Consider the following 20638-nt stretch of genomic DNA (forward strand, 5'->3'; position numbering starts at 1 on the left):
ACAATTAATTACATTTCCCACAGTCACTTTTCATGGTGTAAGTGGGCAGTGCAGTGTCAGTGGTTCAAAATCTGACTAAGGACATCATCTTAATGGAATTTGCATGTTCATTATGTTTTTGTGGGTTTCCTCTGTGAGGTCACAGATATATCTACAGACAAAGACAAAGTCCCAGGTACAACTACAGAAAAAGACGAAGTCACAGGTACATCTACAGGCAAAGACGAGGACACATATACATCTAACATATGAACACTACATTAAATCACATATGTCATTTTGAAATCCTCCAGAAACATTATGCATAGAAGAGCTGCTTTTTATAACCCACAGTTGCTGTGTATTTAAGTGGGATTAAACAAATGTCTAGTCAATCTTATTGATCACACATTTTTTCACTTATTCCTTGAAGAGGTAATAAGTGTCGATTATGGAAAATGCCCTTTATGCCAGTATGAAATAACAGAAAGGGGAAGTCCCATCTTTCTGTATTCAACAGGTGAAATCAGGATTTCGCTGTTGTCACAACATGATCTATTATCCATGTTTAGGAACTGCATTGACATTCGTGTTTTATCATTACATCAACACAAAGGTGCACCACTCACATAGACACATGTAATAGTTGCAAACGATCAAGGGCACCCGTACACACTGGTGGAGTGCAACACAGCTTCAACAGGTGAATTACATCATTTCCCTGTTGAATTAGTTAAAAACAATAAAATAAACCAGTGTCTGGCTTTACTAAGCAGTTCTCGGCCATGCTGCACAATTCCTCTGCATGTAGGGGCACTCTAACCCTGGGTTCACACCTGAGCGTTTCTGAGACGCGCGTATTTGTCGCGCGTTTTTATGCGCGCTTTTTGCAATAGCAAATGCGCGTTTGTGTGATTGACTGCAGTGTTGTCCAATGAGTCTATGGGCCAAAACGCGCGACAAACGCCCCAAAAAAAGCTCAAGAACTTGTTTATGCGTCGGGCGTTTTACAGCGCGTTCAAACACGCTGTAAAACGCTCAAGTGTGAACCAGGGCCATAGGGAAGCATTGGTTTTCACGTGTTAAGCGTTTTACAGCGTGTTTGAACGCGCTGTAAAACGCTCAGGTGTGAACTTAGGGTAAGGCCTCTTTCACACGGGCGTCAGTTTTTTTGCCCGCATAAGAGGCGGGTGCATTGCGGGAAAATGCGTGATTTTTCCGCGCGAGTGCAAAACATTGTCATGCGTTGCACTCGCGTGAGAAAAATCGCGCATGTTTGGTACCCAAACCCGAACTTCTTCACAGAAGTTCGGGCTTGGGATTGATGTTCTGAAGATTGTATTATTTTCCCTTATAACATGATTATAAGGGAAAATAATAGCATTCTGAATACAGAATGCATAGTAAAACAGCGCTAGAGGGGTTAAAAAAATAAAAATAATTTAACTCACCTTAGTCCACTTGATCGCGAAGCCGGCATCTCCTTGTGTCTCCTCTGCGCTGAACAGGACCTGGGGTGAGCATTAAATAGAGGTTAAGGACCTTTGATGACGTCACTCCGGTCATCACATGGTACGTCACATGATCTTTTACCATGGTGATTCACCATGGTAAAAGACCATGTGATGACCGGAGTGACGTCATCAAAGGTCCTTAACCTCTATTTAATGCTCACCCCAGGTCCTGTTCAGCGCAGAGGAGACACAAGAAGATGCCGGGCTTCGCGATCAAGTGGACTAAGGTGAGTTAAATATTTTTATTTATTTTTTTAACCCCTCTAGCGCTGTTTTACTATGCATTCTGTATTCAGAATGCTATTATTTTCCCTTATAACCATGTTATAAGGGAAAATAATAATGATCGGGTCTCCAGCCCGATCGTCTCCTAGCAACCGTGCGTGAAAATCGCACAGCATCCGTACTTGCTTGCGGATGCTATGCGATTTTCACGCTTCCCATTCACTTCTATGGGGCCTGCGTCGCGTGAAAATCGGACAGTATAGAGCATGCTGCGATTTTCACTCAACGCACAAGTGATGCGTGAAAATCACCGCTCATGTACACAGCCCCATAGAAATGAATGGGTCAGGATTCAGTGCGGGTGCAATACGTTCACCGCACGCATCGCACCCGCACGGAAATCTCGCCCGTGTGAAAGGGGCCTAACCCTAAGTTCACACCTGAGCGTTTTACAGCGCGTTCCTACGCGCTGTAAAACGCTCAACAAGGAGAAACCAATGCTTCCCTATGGGAATGGTTCTCACCTGGGCGTTTTACAGCGCGTACGATCGCGCTGTAAAACACCCGACGCTCAAACAAGTTCTTGAGCTTTTTTTGGGGGCGTTTGTCGCGCGTTCCCGTACATAGACTTTCGGGAACGCGCGACAATGGGCGTTCGCTTGTCTCTGTGTGCGCGATTGTAAACGCCCGTACAATCGGGCATACAGAGCGCTCGTTTCAGAACGCTCAGGTCTGAACCCAGGGTAAATGTGGAGCGAGCATTTATAAATTATAGGTTAAAAAAATTAATAAAAATAAACAAACATGTCACTATTAATAAATGTAAGACAGTTTTTAGGTTATATCATTCTCCATGTACCTAGTGTAGACACTTCTCCATTCGGGTATACGGAACAAATTTCACTCTCACTAGGGTTGTGTGCCAGGAAGCTAGGTCTTGTGTAAATGTCTAACTTTTAATAATGCATTTTTGGAGTGAACCAATTGAAGAAGTTCAAAAGGTAAGCTATAAATTAAAGAATCTTTACCTACATTTATAGTTTCATCATCAAAATAATTGGCCAATATAAATATCTCATGGGCAGCTATGTTAAAGGAGCTTTGTACCCAGGCCACTGATCCCATTTGCTTGTCTGTTGGGCAACTGTGTCTGATCACAGACACTGTAAAGAGACAAATGATCGTAGTAACAAGTCATCCCCATACAGCTCGGGTCATTGCTGCATCTAAATGCAAACAAAATACAATGATCAGTAATTAACTGTCTAATTCCTAATTATTGTCAGCTCTATCAGTCCATGTCAAGGTCCTTAAAGGCTATGTACACTTTCGGGGGCAATTTTTTTTAGGTTTGTATTTTACTCATTTTGGGCTAAAAAAAAAAATTTTTATTGGTCTTTATTAAAAATATTCAGCCTTCTGTCACAAATAGTTAACCGTTTGTCTAGCTGTGATAATTGTATTTTCACTTTCACTTTGTTCTGGTCATCTATTAAACCTGATCTCTAAATTACTAAAAGGTCAAGACTGAAAGTCACACTTAGGCCTCATGCACACGACAGTTTTTTGCGTCCGCAAATTGTGCGTCTGCAAAAAAAAAAAAAATGATGCGGCATCCTTTTTTTTGGGGAGGATCCTTTTTTTCACAGATCCCTTGTAATAAATGCCTATCCTTGTCTGCAAATGTGAAAAAAGTAGGACATGCACAATTTTTTTTGCTGAAGGGAAACACGGACAACGGACGCGGAACACAAACGGATGAACTATCAGCATTTTTTTGCTGACCCATTGAAATGAATGGGTCCCCATCCTATCCGCAAAAAAAACTGAATGGTGGCCGAGAAAAACAACTGTCGTGTGCATGAGGCCTTATCAGCAAGATCAGAATTGAGCTATAATGAGCATTTATAAGATTAGAGAGAAGCCAGCAGCTGAGCTGCCTGACGAGAAAGAGTAAGGCTCAGTTCACACTTCAGTTATTTGGTCAGTTATTTTCATCAGTCAGGCCTCATGCACACAACCGTTTTTTGGGTCCGCATCAGAGCCACAGTTTTTGCGGCTCGAGTGCGGACCAATTTACTTTAATGGGGCTGCAAAAGATGCGGACAGCACTCAGTGTGGTGTCCGCATCCGTTGCTCCGTTCCGAGTCCCCGCAAATAAAATAGAACATGTCCTATTCTTGTCCGTTTTGCGGACAAGAATAGACATTTCTACAATGGGACGCCCGTTCCGTTCTGCAAATTGCGGAAGGCACATGGGCGGCTTCAGTTTTTTGCGGATCCGCGGTTTGCGGACCGCAAAAAACAGCACGGTCGTGTGCATGAGGCCTTATTGTGAGCCAAAGCCAGGTGCAGGTCCAATACACAGAACAGGTGCAGATCTTTCCATTATACCCGATCTCTGAGGAGGCTTCACTACTAGTTTTGGCTCACACTAACTTAAGGAACTAATTTACTAAATAGTTAAAATGTGAACTTAAAAAAATGCAGCGCTTGCTACTAGAGAGTATCAAAGACCAAATAGAAAAAATGATTTAGCTCAAAGTGAGTACAATGCAATAATAAAATTGCTCCTGTGTCACCCATAGGTGCTTTGTTTGCTGGGCGTAAATGTACTATGAGTGGTTAAAGAAGAGAAAGCCACTAGTGAACATCTCAGAAGCTTATCTCCAGGAAAAACAATAGGATGATAGGGCATTGAAACTACCAATCCTTTTTTTTATCCTGACATCACATGCCACAGGAGAGCTCCTCATACTCATTGGACTGTTGGGTTGTCCTATTTCTAAGGCCCTTTTACACTGGCCAAGCATAGGCCAGATAATCGCTAACGAGCATTTGTAGGAACGCTTGTTAGCAATTATCTGCTGGTTTAAAGGTGCGCCGATTCCCCCGTGAATGAGTGAAACAAACGGTCTCCTAAATCATTGTTTTCTGGCAGTAGATCACGCTGTCCAAACAGTCTCTACTGCCAGCAAACAATGATTCGGTTGGCGGACGAGTTAAAAGCAAAAATCGCGAAAATCGCAGGGTCCTCTAATTAATTTGAGTAAACACAAAAATTTGTACGTCGTTAAGGTGGGCCTGTCATCACAAAATGCAATGCGATTCAGTAAAACTTGTAATTTATATATTTTAACCTCTGCTCTTTGTATACTTAAGACCACCTCTAATCAGTGACTGACAGCTATCTCGGTATACACACTTACACATATAATGCTATCAATCACTGATAACATATCCCAGCGAGTGACAGCTATCTCGGTATACACACTTGGGGCTCATGCACACGACCGTGCCGTTTTTTGCGGTCCGCAAATTGCGGATCCGCAAAAAACGGATGCCACCCGTGTGCCTTCCGCAATTTGCGGAACGGAACAGGAGGCCTATTATAGAGATGCCTATTCTTGTCCGCAAAACGGACAAGAATAGGACATGTCTCAATTTTTACGAGGTCACGGAACGGAGCTACAGAGTGCTGTCCGCATCTTTTGCGGACCCTTTGAAATGAATGGTTCCGTATACAGACCGTATAGGGAATCAAAATACGGTCCGTGTACGGAACGCAAAATACTGTCGTGTGCATGAGCCCTTACACAGAGAATGCCATCAATCACTGATAACAACTCCCCTGTGTACATCTATCAGTGACTGACAGCTATCTGTATACACACTTAGGGCTCCTGCACACAAACGTATCTTCTTTCCGTGTCCGTTCCGTTTTTTTTGTGGATTGTATGTGGAACTATTCACTTCAACGGCTCCGCAAAAAAATTAAGTTACTCTGTGTGCATTCAGTTTCCGTATTTTAGTTCCGCAAAAAAATAGAACATGTCCTATTACTGTCTGCATTACGGACAGGGATAGTACTGTTCTATTAGGGGTCAGCTGTTCTGTTCTGCAAAATACGGAATGCACACGGATGTCATCCGTATTTTTTTGCGGATCAGTGACTGACAGCTATCTCTGTATATACACTTACACAGGGAATGCTTTTAATCACTAATAGCACCTCCCTGTGTACAGCAATCAGTGACTGACAGCTATCTCTATATACACTTACACAGAGAATGCTATCAATCACTGATAACACCTCACCGGTGTACAACTTAACCCCTTAAAGCAGGCATCCTCAAACTGCAGCCCTCCAGCTGTTGTAAAACTACAACTTCCACAATGCCCTGCTGTAGGCTGATACCTGTAGGCTGTTCGGGCATGCTGGGAGTTGTAGTTTTGCAACAGCTGGAGGGATGCAGTTTGAGGATACCTGGCTTAAAGGGTAACTGTCATATTTTTTTTTTATTTGATAGTTTATTAGAGCTAGGCATATATACCAGAGTTAGTCTGTCAATAATTATCAAAAGATCTGTAATTACCTTATAATAACAGCTTTCATTAATGTCCTCTGTCCCTTTCCACTGCTCCCTTAAAAGACAGTTGCTATGGCTCATCCGTCTATGGCTAAGACGACAGGAAGATGGGGGGCGGTCCTTCACACTGCATGCCTGCATTAGACCAGTGTTTCCCAACCAGTGTGCCTCCAGCTGTTGCAAAACTACAACTCCCAGCATGCCCGCACAGCCAAAGGCTGTCCAGGCATGCTGGGAGTTGTAGTTTTGCAACAGCTGGAGGCACACTGGTTGGGAAACACTGCATTAGACTTCATATTGAGGAGGCGTGTCTATCAGTAATCCAATCTGATTGGCTGGCAGGGAGCTGCTGGCTACAGCAAGTGTGTATGGGAAGTCAGGGAAAGCAGTTTTGGCCTCAGAGAACTGGCAAAGGAGCCATCTTGAGAAGGATCATAATATTGTAAATGTTTAAAAAGCCGTAACTAAGGGAAAAACTCAAGGAAAACATGACAGTTACCCTTTAAGTACCAGTCTGATTTTTGGTTTTGCATTTTCGTTTTTTTCTCCCCACGTTCTAATAGTCATAACTTTTTTCATTTTCTGTTCATATAGCAGGATAAGTTGTATTTTTAAGGACACCATTTAATTCACCATGTCTTTTATTGGAAAATCGAAAAAAAATCTTTGTGAGGTTAAACAAAAAAAAAAAAATTGACATCACAGCGTTCACTGTTCTCAAAAAATTACGTTCTTATTCTCCGGCTCAACATTAATACAGCGATACCAAACTGCATTGCATGAGAAGAGAAAGAAGGAAGGAACAGGGGTCTTGTTCTTTCATATGAATAGAGCAATGGGTTGAGTATAAAATGCAGCTGCTTCATTCACACTCTATGGCCAGAATGCTGTACTCTGCAATCTCCAGCAGTCCCAAAGAGAATGAATGGAGTGGCAGCATGCATGCTCAACTTGCAGTTACATTCATTCGTGGGAATGGATGGATCAGCCATGTATACCCTATTCTGTGCATAGGGGATACATTTTTTATTGTGTTAAACCCCTTTAGAATCTATTGGGCAGATATTCTCCAACAGGCTGGAGATGTGAGACTTCATACAGAAGAATTCTTTAAGTATAGTTATCATTGATGCCTCCCATCCAGAGTTTGTATTGAAGTTTCTCATTGTCCCACACTGTGCGATAAGCATGTCTCATAATATCATCCATCTAGGATTGATGGGAGTGGGGACAATACTCTGTACAATGCTTTGGAGTATGTTTGCACTACATAAGCATCAGGAAATAATAGGGCAAATTTGGAATAAAACACAACTTCAGACTTACCAAAGTAGAAATATCCACCCTCATCCTTTGGTTGAAAGAAGCGCCCTCTGGCCTGAGCGTGGACATCAGCTCCCTTCTCTACCAGCAGCTCCACATAATGCTTACAGCGCCTTTCAATAGCTATGTGAAGAGCAGTCTGCCCTGAAAGAACGCAGCAGACAATCCGGCTTAGTTTTTTACAAGCTCATAAAACAATCTAGAACATTGCTTTCAAGTCTCACTTTTTTTGGAGAACTAGTCCTTACTTTTTTCCTAAATCCCTGTTGTTGTTTTGATTCAAAAAATAATAAATTTGCAGTAATATATTTAGAAAATTGTTCCAGAAAGTTTCTATCCAGATCCACACTTTATATTAGTCAAACTCCAAGATTTGATGCAGGGGGGTTGCTAGGTTAAAACATTGGGGGCTTGGGCCGCTGATGCCAGGGCCGGCTCCAGGTTCATGTGGGCCCTTGGGCGATAAATCCCAGTGGGCCCCCATGAGGCATTTTTTTACATTGACATGTCCCCCTGTGGCTCCCACACGGTAAAATGACTACTAGTGGCCCTTCACACAGTATAATGACTACTAGTGGCCCTTCACACGGTATAATGAACCCCCAATTCCCCCCCCCCCCACTGTATTATGACCACCTGTGGCCCTGCATTCAGAATAATAACCCCCAGTCGCCCCCATTCAGAATAATTACCCCCAGTAGCCCCCACACTGGGGGAATACTGTATGGAGGGGGCTCTGGGGGTCATTATACTAAATGGGGGACACTGGGGGTCATTATACTATGTAAAGGGCCCTCACAGTATAATGACCCCACAGTGACCCTCCATTCAGAATAATGACCCCCAATCGCCCCCACACTGGGGGTTATACTGTATGGAGGGGGCACGAGGGGTTATTATATTTAATGGGGGCTCTGGTGGTCATTATGCTAAATGGAGGGTCAATGGGGATCATTATACTAAATGGGGGGCACTGGGAGTCATTATACTGTGTAAGGGGCCCTCACAGTGTGATGAATGACCCCCCAGTGGCCCCCTCACATACCTATCATTGCAGGGGAGCTGGTGGTCCTGTCATTCACTAACCGCAGCTCCCTGCGCTCCTTCTCTCCGGCGGCCGCTGCAGCAGTGAGCCAGGCCTGGAGGAGAGAAGGAGATGTGCAGTGATGTAGCTAGAACTGACTGGGCCCCACAGCAAATTTTAGTACGCCCCCCTCCCCCCCAATGTGTGTTCACATCACGTTTTTCCTATCGGTTTGATGTATACAAATGTGCAGCACTCCACGTTTTTGTATCCTGCAGAGTCAAGTAAAAAATGCATACGTTAACGTATATGTTTTTCTACCATGGAACTGTACGGTGAACGGACGCCACTGTACGCCATCAGTCTGGGGCATCTGGTAACGCATATATTTTTGGTATACATTAAATGGATGGCACAAATGGGATGTGAACCCAGCCCTAGTGTCAGAATAAGCACCAGTACACAGCGGAGCAGCGTGGCGGAGAGGGGAGGCCGCCATGTACTGACAGAGCACTACCTGGTCCTGGTGGTCAGGGATGAGGACTGTGTTTCCCAAGGATCATTTTCTACTGGGAAATACAGGGCACAGTATAATGCACTAGAATCTATATACTATAAAGATATTAGCCCTACCCCTAAATAATAATACAATTAGGGGGTCATTTATTATATAGAAATACGTCCATGTTAGGCTACTTTCACACTAGCGTTCGGGGCTCCGCTTGTGAGTTCCATTTGAAGGCTCTCACAAACGGCCCCGAACGAATCCGTCCAGCCCTAATGTATTCTGAGTGGATGCGGATCCGCTCAGAATGCATCAGTCTGGCAGCGTTTGTCCTCCGCTCCGCTCAGCAGGCGGACACCCGAACGCTGCTTGCAGCGTTCAGGTGTCCGCCTGGCCGTGCGGAGGCAAACGGATCCGTCCAGACTTACAATGTAAGTCAATGGGGACGGATCCGTTTGAAGTTGACACAATATGGCTCAATTTTCAAACGGATCCGTCCCCCATTGACTTTCAATGTAAAGTCTAAACGGATCCGTTTGCATTATCATGCAAACGTATCTGTTCTGAACGGATGTAAGCGTTTGCATTATAGGTGCGGATCCGTCTGTGCAGATACCAGACGGATCCGCACCTAAACGCAGGTGTGAAAGTAGCCTTAGGCGTATTTCTGACTCAGATTGTGGCACAAAGGTCCTTAGCACCGCAATCTGTATCTTTTCCCGCTCATGCCAGGTCTAAAAAAGGATGGCGTGGGCAGGGAAGGGGATACAGTTATGGCCATGCAGTTATTGGATACCACCGCCATATAGTGATAACACCGCCATACAATGATAAAACCACCATACAGTGACCGGATAAAAGGGTATAAGAGGGCACAGTACAGGGAATGACTATGGGCACTGCACAGGGTGTGGTAAGAGGGCACAATGCAGGGAATGACTAAGGGCACTGCACAAGGTGTGGTAAGAGGGCACAATGCAGGGTATAAAGGGGCACAGTACGGGGTGGGGGGCACAGTCACATGACCCTGTGACGTTAGAAGGTCCTTATGGTGAATGCGGTTCAGATGCCACCATAATGAGAGGCAGAGGAGTGAGACAGGGGCCCTGGATGGACAGGAGGGGTGGACACAGCAAGTAGGGGGAAGGGGCTCTGAGGGGGATTCATACAAGAAGTAGGGGCAGGAGGTCTGTGCAGGGCAGCAATAGGAGATAGGAGGGGAAAGGAGACAGCAGGGGCCCCATGAGGATGAGATAGGACAGGATATGGGGGGGGGGCAGGTATCATGGAGGCAAACTGCTTAATGAAACAGTAATACAACTAAATAGAATGAAGCAGCAGCCCCCCCCCCCCCCTTCTGTCCCACAGACAAGAGACAGTCACAGTGCAGACTCACTCACAGCTCCAGCCCTGCGGTCTCTCTCCTCAGGCAGCGTGTGTCCTGTGTAGAGGGGGCGTGTCCTGTGTAGAGGGGGCGTGTCCTGAGTCTCTGCAGCTCAGAGGGCCCACCAAAGGGGTACTGCGTAAGTGAAATGACAGCAGTGAGAGCTCCCATCTGTATTGATGGAAGTGCTCATAGCAGCTCAGTGGGCCCCCCCAGGAGCACTGGGCCCTGGCACTTGCCCGGGGATGCCGGGTTATGACGCCGGCCCTGCCTGATGCTTTGTCCCAGGCCCCGAATGTCCTGCCTGCTAGATACAACTGTAGTGCTGTCCTCAGGAGGGCAATACAATTGAATCTAATACACTGGAAGATCTGAAGGACCTGTGGTGACATCACAGGTCATGTGCCCAGCAAAACAGGCAGTGGTTGAGAAGGACCTGCGATGATATCACCATCATGTGACTGACCAGTGCAGGAAAGGATGGCAGTGAAGAGGAGAAGCTGTGGCGAGGTCTGCTACATGAGGAGAGGTAAGTGAAGGGAGAGGCAGAGCAATTCTGGGAGTTTTCGTTATTTAACTGGGACTGTATGTTAGGGCTAAAGGGAGGGATGTTATTTACATGGGACTGAATGTTGGAGGGGGCTGTGGGAGGGAGTGATGTTATTTACATGGGACTGAATGTTGAGGGGCGATGTTATTTACATGGGACTGTGTGGTGAAGGTGGCTGTTGGGGGGGAATGATGTTATTTACATGGGACTGAATGTTAAGGGGGTGATGTTTACATGAGATTGCATGTTGGAGGCGGCTGGGGAGGAGGTGTTATTTACATGGGACTGTATGTTGGTGGGGCTGAAGGGAGAGGAGTAATGTTATTTACATGGGAATATACAGGTCCTTCTAAAAAAATTAGCATATTGTGATAAAGTTCATTATTTTCTGTAATGTACTGATAAACATTAGACTTTCATATATTTTACATTCATTACACACCAACTGAAGTAGTTCAAGCCTTTTATTGTTTTAATATTGATGATTTTGGCATACAGCTCATGAAAACCCCAAATTCCTATCTAAAAACATTAGCATATCATGAAAAGGTTCTCTAAACGAGCTATTAACCTAATCATCTGAATCAACTAATTAACTCTAAACACCTGCAAAAGATTCCTGAGGCTGGTTCATTACTCAAAACCGCAATCATGGGTAAGACTGCCGACCTGACTGCTGTCCAGAAGGCCATCATTGACACCCTCAAGCAAGAGGGTAAGACACAGAAAGAAATTTCTGAACGAATAGGCTGTTCCCAGAGTGCTGTATCAAGGCACCTCAGTGGGAAGTCTGTGGGAAGGAAAAAGTGTGGCAGAAAACGCTGCACAACGAGAAGAGGTGACCGGACCCTGAGGAAGATTGTGGAGAAGGACCGATTCCAGACCTTGGGGGACCTGCGGAAGCAGTGGACTGAGTCTGGAGTAGAAACATCCAGAGCCACCGTGTACAGGCGTGTGCAGGAAATGGGCTACAGGTGCCGCATTCCCCAGGTCAAGCCACTTTTGAACCAGAAACAGCGGCAGAAGCGCCTGACCTGGGCTACAGAGAAGCAGCACTGGACTGTTGCATGTCATTCGGAAATCAAGGTGCCAGAGTCTGGAGGAAGACTGGGGAGAGGGAAATGCCAAAATGCCTGAAGTCCAGTGTCAAGTACCCACAGTCAGTGATGGTCTGGGGTGCCATGTCAGCTGCTGGTGTTGGTCCACTGTGTTTTATCAAGGGCAGGGTCAATGCAGCTAGCTATCAGGAGATTTTGGAGCACTTCATGCTTCCATCTGCTGAAAAGCTTTATGGAGATGAAGATTTCATTTTTCAGCACGACCTGGCACCTGCTCACAGTGCCAAAACCACTGGTAAATGGTTTACTGACCATGGTATTACTGTGCTCAATTGGCCTGCCAACTCTCCTGACCTGAACCCCATAGAAAATCTGTGGGATATTGGGAAGAGAAAGTTGAGAGACGCAAGACCCAACACTCTGGATGAGCTTAAGGCCGCTATCGAAGCATCCTGGACCTCCATAACACCTCAGCAGTGCCACAGGCTGATTGCCTCCATGCCACGCCGCATTGAAGCAGTCATTTCTGCAAAAGGATTCCCGACCAAGTATTGAGTGCATAACTGAACATAATTATTTGAAGGTTGACTTTTTTTGTATTAAAAACACTTTTCTTTTATTGGTCGGATGAAATATGCTAATTTTTTTAGATAGGAAATTTGGGTTTTCTTGAGCTGTATGCCAAAATCATCAATATTAAAACAATAAAAGGCTTGAACTACTTCAGTTGGTGTGTAATGAATCTAAAATATATGAAAGTCTAATGTTTATCAGTAAATTACAGAAAATAATGAACTTTATCACAATATGCTAATTTTTTGAGAAGGACCTGTATACTGGAGGGGGCAGTTGAGATGGTGTGATGTTATTTACATGGGACTGTATGGTGGAGGGAAGAATATAAACTACAGGGGCACTGCAAATCCAGGGGACATTATAGGCACGCTTATTACTACTGACCAGAATGTGGCCAATCCCTTTAAGCATTCAAAAAGTTTGGAAGTATGATCTAGTAGCAGACAACAATATTCAGAACATCTAAAAGAGGGTCTGATAGTTTTTTTGCAGTAGGTGACTGAAAGCTGTACAGTAGGACTTTTAATAATAGAATTAGAAGCAATACATAGTTAGATTAAACCCATCTACCCTGGATTGTTTTATGCTTCAATTGCCATTTAATGCCTTCAGGTAGGGATATTGGGCTCTCTGTGTAATGTATGGTTGTGCCAGATCCTCAGTTAGGGTATGTTCACCCGTTTTCCACTGCTAAATCCACATTCAAACCTTCAACAGATTCTCATTGACTTCAGTGTAAAAAACTTAGACCATGTGCACACCTTGGACAAATGGTAGAGTTTTTTTCAGTAGCCGATTTGAAAAACACTTGAGGGGTGACATGCTAGAAGCCAGGGCCGGTGCTACCATAAGGCAGACCAAGCGGCCGCCTTAGGGCGCACCCTTGGTGAGGGCGGAAAAATGTGACATGGAGGGGGAGAAATGTGACATGGGGGTCTGATGGCTGACATTGGGGGCTGATGTCTGACATGGGGTTCTGATCTGAGGTCTGATTAACATTGGGGGTCTAATTGGGGCTGTGAGCTGAGGTCTGATTAACATTGGGGGTCTGATTGCTGGTCGGACCTGAGGTGTAATGGAAAATATTTTTTTCTTATTATCCTCCTCTAAAACCTAGGTGTGTCTTAGAGGGCGAAAAATATGGTCCTTAAACCAGCGATTGTCTGAAGCAGAGAGAAGATACCAGGACCACAGAGAGGAGAAGCGAGGGGGGGGGGGGGCGCCAAAATGTAGCTTCGCTTGTGTTGGCAAAAATCCTTGCACCGGCCCTGCTAGAAGCAGATCTGATTGTGGATTCTGTAGAAGTCAATGTAGAAGCAGAGAAGCCTCAACTAAAAACTCTTCTAGAACGCTTGTACAAACTCCTCTAAAACCACCACCAAATTACAAATCTGCCACCAAAAATGACCTGTGTTTAGCTACTGATTTGTCTGCTGTGGATTTTAACTGTGTGAACATACCCTGAGAGCTGCACTCAGGGTGCCAGCCCTGTCAATCAAAGGGAGGGGGTTACACAGAACTCAGGGGCATTGTGCTAGTCGTGCACCTAGCGCCATAACCAGCCACTTGGTGCTCCAAATAGGTCATTTACATAAATATATCTCTGCAACTATTAAAAGGAGTTGTCCACTTTTTACGATTTATGACCTATCCTCAGGATAGGTCATACAATATCAGATCGGCAGGGGTCCGACTCCTGGAACTCCCATCGATCAGCTGTTTGAAGAGAAGGCAGGGCTCATACAAGCAACTGCAGTGGTGAGTAGGTGTAATTACAAGTATAGCATGCCCATTCACTTCTATGGGGAGGTCTGTTCAAGTGTATAGTGAAAGGGGATGCCATACTTGTAAATACACCTGCTCACCACCGCAATTGCTACAGCGAGCGTTTAAACAGAGCAGAGAAGGAGTCGGACCCCTGCCGATCTGATATTGATTACCTCTCCTGAGGACAGGTCATTAATAGTAAAAAGCAGACACCCCCTTTAACCCTATAAATAAGAGACATATATCGTTTTACTCAGTATGATTAACCCAGTACGCCTGGTTTATCAGGGTTGATTGTGCTGACAGATGCTCTTTAAAAAAGGAAAAATATCTGCTCCTATTCATTTCACAGAAAGTAGCTAGATAAAGATAAGTTGCCACAGAATATGCAGATATTATAAAACTAGGCATATACCTCTATAATAAACATCTCGGAAAGGAGAATTGATAAATTCACGGAGATTCCCTGTTTTTTCAGCAATATCTGCCAGGAGTGGGATCGTGTCATTCCTTCCGCCTTGCAAATTTAACAGAGCTTTAGGTAAGCACGTTTTTCCCGTTGATGGTTCTGGGGAAAAAAAAATAAAAAAATAAAGTTACAAAAAGACAAACTTATAATATATTTGCATTCTATTGAAGACATGCTAAAGTTCTTGTAAAGTAATGAGTCATGAAAAATAGGGACTTTCTATTTTTCTCTTCGACTTGTTTTCTGCTTATGGTAAACAAAGAAAATAACCGATATATTCTTTCTTGGCTACTACTGTCCTACGGTATTTGTAATATATTTCTATAATAATGTACTTAACAAAAGTTCAGTTCTTCAATATATTCTTCTGACTTTGCAGTGTCATTCTGGAAATTAATCTGCTAAAGGCTAGTGTAAAACCTTACATCTTTTCCCATACAATCCATATGAAAGAAAGTGACTGAGAAAAGCAGCTTCATTTTTGAAGGTCCCAATGTGTTACCTATGTAGGGAATATTAATTGGCCACCCATCAAAAACATTTCTAATTGTTTCGTTTATATGTAGGCAAAATACACTCATTAACAAAAAATATATATTCTACAAATAAATAGTCTATTATATTTTAACTTTCAGTGCCTGCAATAAACTGTAACATCACTGGGCATTAATGGGTTACAATTACTCCACAAGTGCACGCAGGAATTTGCTTATATTAGAAGCTTAAGATTCCTTCAGATTAAAACAGCAGTAAAGTCTTAAACCCAAAGTTAAAGATACACAGGACCCTTTTTAATGTCTTCACCTAACCTCGAAATTCCTCATCTGTCATTCGTTTCTTCTGAGACAACAAGAAAGGCAGGAATCCCTCCAGCTCCGATGTGGCACCCCTCGACACAATGTCAAAGAGGATATGTCTATTAAACATCTTGATAACTCGAGGAGGAGGGTCAGGGCTAGAATTCTGGGAATTTTGGTTCTCCTTCCTGGAAGAGAGCAGGTGATAGTAATACTTTAAAAAAGTCTAGACACCATACATGGGAAATTGTATTGCTCATCCCCTCTCTCTACAAGTTGCACTTCTAAATCTTAGTTTAAAAAAAAAAGTACATTTACCTCTCCACTTACCAATGTAAGTTTTAGGAGTAGATCACTGAACACTATTCCTGAAACCAACAGTTACTGCTAAAGCTCATTTAAATCGAAAAGTGTTCATGCACCAAACTTTAGCAAATTTCCAGATGCAAGCCTCTGTCTGTAAACTTCAGCAACCATCATTATTGCAATGGGTGTAAAAAAGAAAAATGAAGTAAAGTAAAAAAACATCCTGCTGTTTTATGTAACCAGCTACTATGTAGATGTATATGTCACCATGGTTACAGACTACAAACAAACCCTGGTTGTAGTCTGATACTGCATTCATGTGTTATCCCTGTATTACATTGAACAAATCATAAGGTGATTATCGGGCGGGGGGAGCATTCGTTACAGGCAAACGCCTACTCATTAGCGGAAGAGACTGCTGCAATTACAGTCAGTGATCTCCTCCACAGCATGACCGTTATGCCATCACAGCATCAGACTAGCCCACCAGAGCTTTAGGATCCTCTGGTGGGCCCAGGCTCTGATGCCATAGTGTAGGGATGCTCAACCTGTGGCCCTCCAGGTGTTGTAAAACTACAACTCTCACAATGCCCTGCTGTAGGCTGATAGCTGTAAGCTGTCCGGGCATGATGGGAGTTGTTGTCTTGCAACAGCTGGAGGGCCACAGGTTGGGCATCACTGCCATAGTGGGACCCAAAGGTCCAGGAGAAAAAGATATTTGGATCTGCCTTTGGAGCCAATAACTTGCCACTTGGGTCTATTTCTTTGGGGTTATGCCCCCGAGAAAGATTTCCTCTGGCAGGCCAAGGGTCCCCAGTCTGACCCTGTGCCATGGCTCATCTCCATACCTGTCTAGTTGTTTGCCAGAAGCAGATTGTGATCTCACAGGACGATTTGCAGCCGGCAAATGAGGATTTTTAAGCATGATTAAAACTTCCAATTGCCTGATAAACGAGCATCAGGGAATCGGCGGCAGTATTACATTGCCAGATTATCACTAACAAGCATTAACGATAAACTGGCCAATAATTGGCCAGTCTAATACAGCCTTTACTCTGTTCCATTTACCCCACAGAGAGTATAAAAGGAGGTAGATGGACTATAGACTATAAACATACAACCCGTTTTAGCCATATTTATAAATTCTACAAAACTGTTCATATTTACAGTCACTTCTCTGTTTAACAGTACAATAGTATCAACTTTAAAGTAACCAGTTTTCCAGATATTAACATATTCCATATTCCTTCCTTCCTATGTCTGTATGGACAGAACCTAACCTTTCAGGATGCAAGCTTCCCTAATGCACTGCACCGTTAAGTCTTTGAGCAAGCACAGAAAACAAGTTAAATTGAGAAACATTATTATGAATTATTTATAGACTATAACCATTAACTAGAAGTTGGTGGATGTGGTTTTAAGGACTAAGGGGGTCATTTATTAAGACCGGCGTTCTAGATGCCAGCCTTAATAAGCCTCCACATTACTTTGGCGTATCCAACTCCAGTTCTAAATGTAAGACCGCTTCCTTGCTGCCTTACATGTAGACCATTTTCTACACCTAAAACAGGAGTAGAACATGATGAATGAGACGGGCCTGCCAGCCCATTCCCTTCTGTGAGTGGGAAAAAGTGCAAACAATCTGCGACAGAAATACGCCTAATATAGGCATATTTGTGGATCGTAAATGACCCCCTAAATGTTTACTATAAAAGCGATGTACTTGAAATTAGTAGTATTTACAATTTACACAGTGGACATAGGTGATTGGCTACGTAATGCCAACATTAGAAATCAATGTTTTATGTGTACATATAGCTTTTTTCTTCAAATCGTAATGTAAAGCACTTACCAGCTTTTTGCTGTATATTATTTATTTATTGCATTTTTATAGCGCTGATATATTCCGCAGCTCTTTACAGACGTTAGCATCAAGCTGTCCCCAATGGGGCTCACAATCTAAGGTCCCTATCAGTATGTCTTTGGAGTGTGAGAGGAAACCCACGCAAACACGGGGAGAACATAAACGCCATGCAGATGTTGTCCTTGGTCGGATTCGAACCTAGGACTCCAGCGCTGCAAGAAGCCATTGTGCTGCCCACCATATTATACATAAACATACACAGGGCAATAATAGAGAACGAGCTTCGAAAGTGAGATTTTTTTGGCCAATAATTCACCTATGTAGATGGCCTTTAAAGGTGTCTAGTATCAGGAGGAAATCTGACAATCCTAGGGATCAAACTGCAATAAAGAACTGATCAGTACTTACCTGGTGGATGCAGCGCCGCAGCTCTGGTTCTCCCAGTTGGGCTCTATTTACCTGGCTGTAGCAGTGACATCACATTAATAACGCATGACAACTGCAGCCACTTACTGGCCTCTGCAGTGCACCAAAGAGACCAGTGACTGGCTGCAGCAGTCACATGTCCTCAAAATGCAGCTGTGTAAACACAACCCGCAGAGAGAACCAGAGCGGCAGCACTGATCAGTTCTTTATTGCAGGCTATTCCCAAGGGTTATACCAGTTCCTCGTTAAGGCTACTTGCGCTAGCAGGGTCCGGCAGTCTGTTCTGGCAGGGGAACAGCCTACCAGATCCGTACTAATGCTAGCCCATGTGTGCCACCGGAGGTGCGCTCTGGCCGCATTTACTATAATGGGGACGGGCCGGAGGTCCAGCCGCAGTACGGCAAACATGCAGAGAGGCGGCCGGACAAAAACTGCAGCATGCATCAGACTTCACCAGAAATAGGATCAAGGTGAACTGTCTTCTAATCATACCACTTCAAGACTATGTCAATCTTACTAAATGAAAGCACATAATGGCCCCTTTGAAAAATTAGACATAACGCATTCCAAAAATATATTCTTGTTTTTTTAGATTTCAACAAAAGAATGTTTCTTTCTATTTTCTATTACAAAATGCTACCTGAACAATACAGAGTAAGCATTGCCAAAGAAACACATTCACATAATTAGTTTCTCCCAGGATATTCAGACAAATAGGTCAACGTGAGGGTAAGGTGATATGTAAATGACTCAGATTTATTTCATGGCATATAAAAAGTCACCAGACCTGTTTTCCAGAACTCAACTGACAAATCGCAGCCTAAAAACCTCTTTCAAGAGGTCAATTGACTCCCATTCATTCCAGAAAGCACATACTGGTCATAAAGGAAGGAAGTGTGACTGCTCAGACTATTCACGGAGTGGCCATCACCTATTGTCACTAGTTTACCTCCCGATTTACAATAGAGATTACAATAGAGTTACCTTTCATTGTGATGATAATTAGATGACTGGTGAGAAGTAATCTCTACAGAACAGAAAGTGTCAGTCTACTGTGGAGCTCAAAGGCCAGTATGAAAATCTCAACAATTAGACATGGAAAAACCATGGGAAGAGGGTATGCAAATGAGCTCTTAGCAAGCTCTGCCTATAATGCTGCTGATGGCTTAATTATTGTCCAAGTCATGTCTTAAGGCCTATTTCAAAAGGTCGAACACTGACTTATAGGATAGCTGCCTTACATCTGGTGGCATCAGAGGCACAGCTTATTAAGAGCTTATTGCCATACCTTCTTCCCAGAACTCCAGAGGAGCATGTATGGCCTACAAGACTTATTTTTAGGCCTATATGGAGATATTGTATTCCCCAAATGAAGAAACCGTAACACGTTTGAAAAACATGGTTAACCTTTTATCAACCAATGAAGGTACATGTGCGTCACTGGTTGCTAAGAATGCATGGCGCAGGCTTAAAAGCAGAGCCTACTACATACACGGCAGGTGCCAGCCATGCTACATAGCTGACACATGGCTGCAACGGGCAGGATCGTAGGTTACTCAGATGCTGGTTGTTTAATCCCTCAGATGCTGGTGTCAATAGCAGAGCAGTTGGACATAAGATAATTCAGGGGTGGGGAACCTTTTTGCTGCCGAGGGCCATTTGGATATTTGTAACATCGTTCGGGGGCCATACAAAATTCTCAAATTTGACTACTGTATTTGGTCAAACATCTAATTGACTTAGGGGTAAGTTACAGAAATTGTACTTCAATAAAAAAATTAAAAAAAATCTAGAGTGCTGTATTTTGCAGCACAAAATGGCGCCTGCACTATACACACACACAGTGGATATAAAAAGTCTACACACCCCTGTTAAAATGTCAGGTTTCTGTGCTGTAAATAATTGAGACGAAGATAAATCATTTCAGAACTTTTTCCACCTTTAGAGTGACCTATAAACTGTACAATTCAATTGAAAAACAAACTGAAATCTTTTAGGTAGAGGGAAGAAAAAAATAAGAATAAAATATGGTTGCATAAGTGTGCACACCCTTAAACTAATACTTTGTTGAAGCACCTTTTGATTTTATTACAGCACTCAGTCTTTTTGGGTATGAGTCTATCAGCATAGCACATTTTGACTTGGCAAGATTTGCCCACTCTTCTTTGCAAAAACACTCCAAATCTGTCAGATTGCGAGGGCATCTCCTGTGCACAGCCCTCTTCAGATCACCCCACAGATTTTCTATTGGATTCAGGTCTAGGCCATTCCAAAACGTTAATCTTCTTCTGGTGAAGCCATTCCTTTGTTGATTTGGATGTATGCTTTGGGTTGTCGTCATGCTGAAAGATGAAGTTCCTCTTCATGTTCAGCTTTCTAGCAGAAGCCTGAAGGTTTTGTGCCAATATTGACTGGTATTTGGAACTGTTCATAATTCCCTCTAGCTTAACTAAGGCCCCAGTTCCAGCTGAAGAAAACCAGCCCCAAAGCATGATGCTGCC

General features: G+C 43.6%; 1 protein-coding gene across 1 annotated transcript in view; it reads right to left on the reverse strand.

Moving 5' to 3' along the window:
• The window catches only part of TRPV4 (transient receptor potential cation channel subfamily V member 4), a 99362-nt gene that overhangs the window by 47887 nt on the left and 30837 nt on the right, over positions 1 to 20638 (reverse strand). Inside the window, exons 3-5 of the mRNA XM_044288749.1 lie at positions 15554 to 15729; positions 14691 to 14843; positions 7415 to 7555 (exon numbers count right to left, since the gene is read on the reverse strand). Of these exons, the coding sequence (XP_044144684.1) occupies positions 7415 to 7555; positions 14691 to 14843; positions 15554 to 15729 (470 nt within the window). The remainder of the gene's footprint in view (positions 1 to 7414; positions 7556 to 14690; positions 14844 to 15553; positions 15730 to 20638) is intronic.

This window comes from Bufo gargarizans, chromosome 1 (assembly GCF_014858855.1).
Source record: "Bufo gargarizans isolate SCDJY-AF-19 chromosome 1, ASM1485885v1, whole genome shotgun sequence".
NCBI classification, from domain to species: domain Eukaryota; kingdom Metazoa; phylum Chordata; class Amphibia; order Anura; family Bufonidae; genus Bufo; species Bufo gargarizans.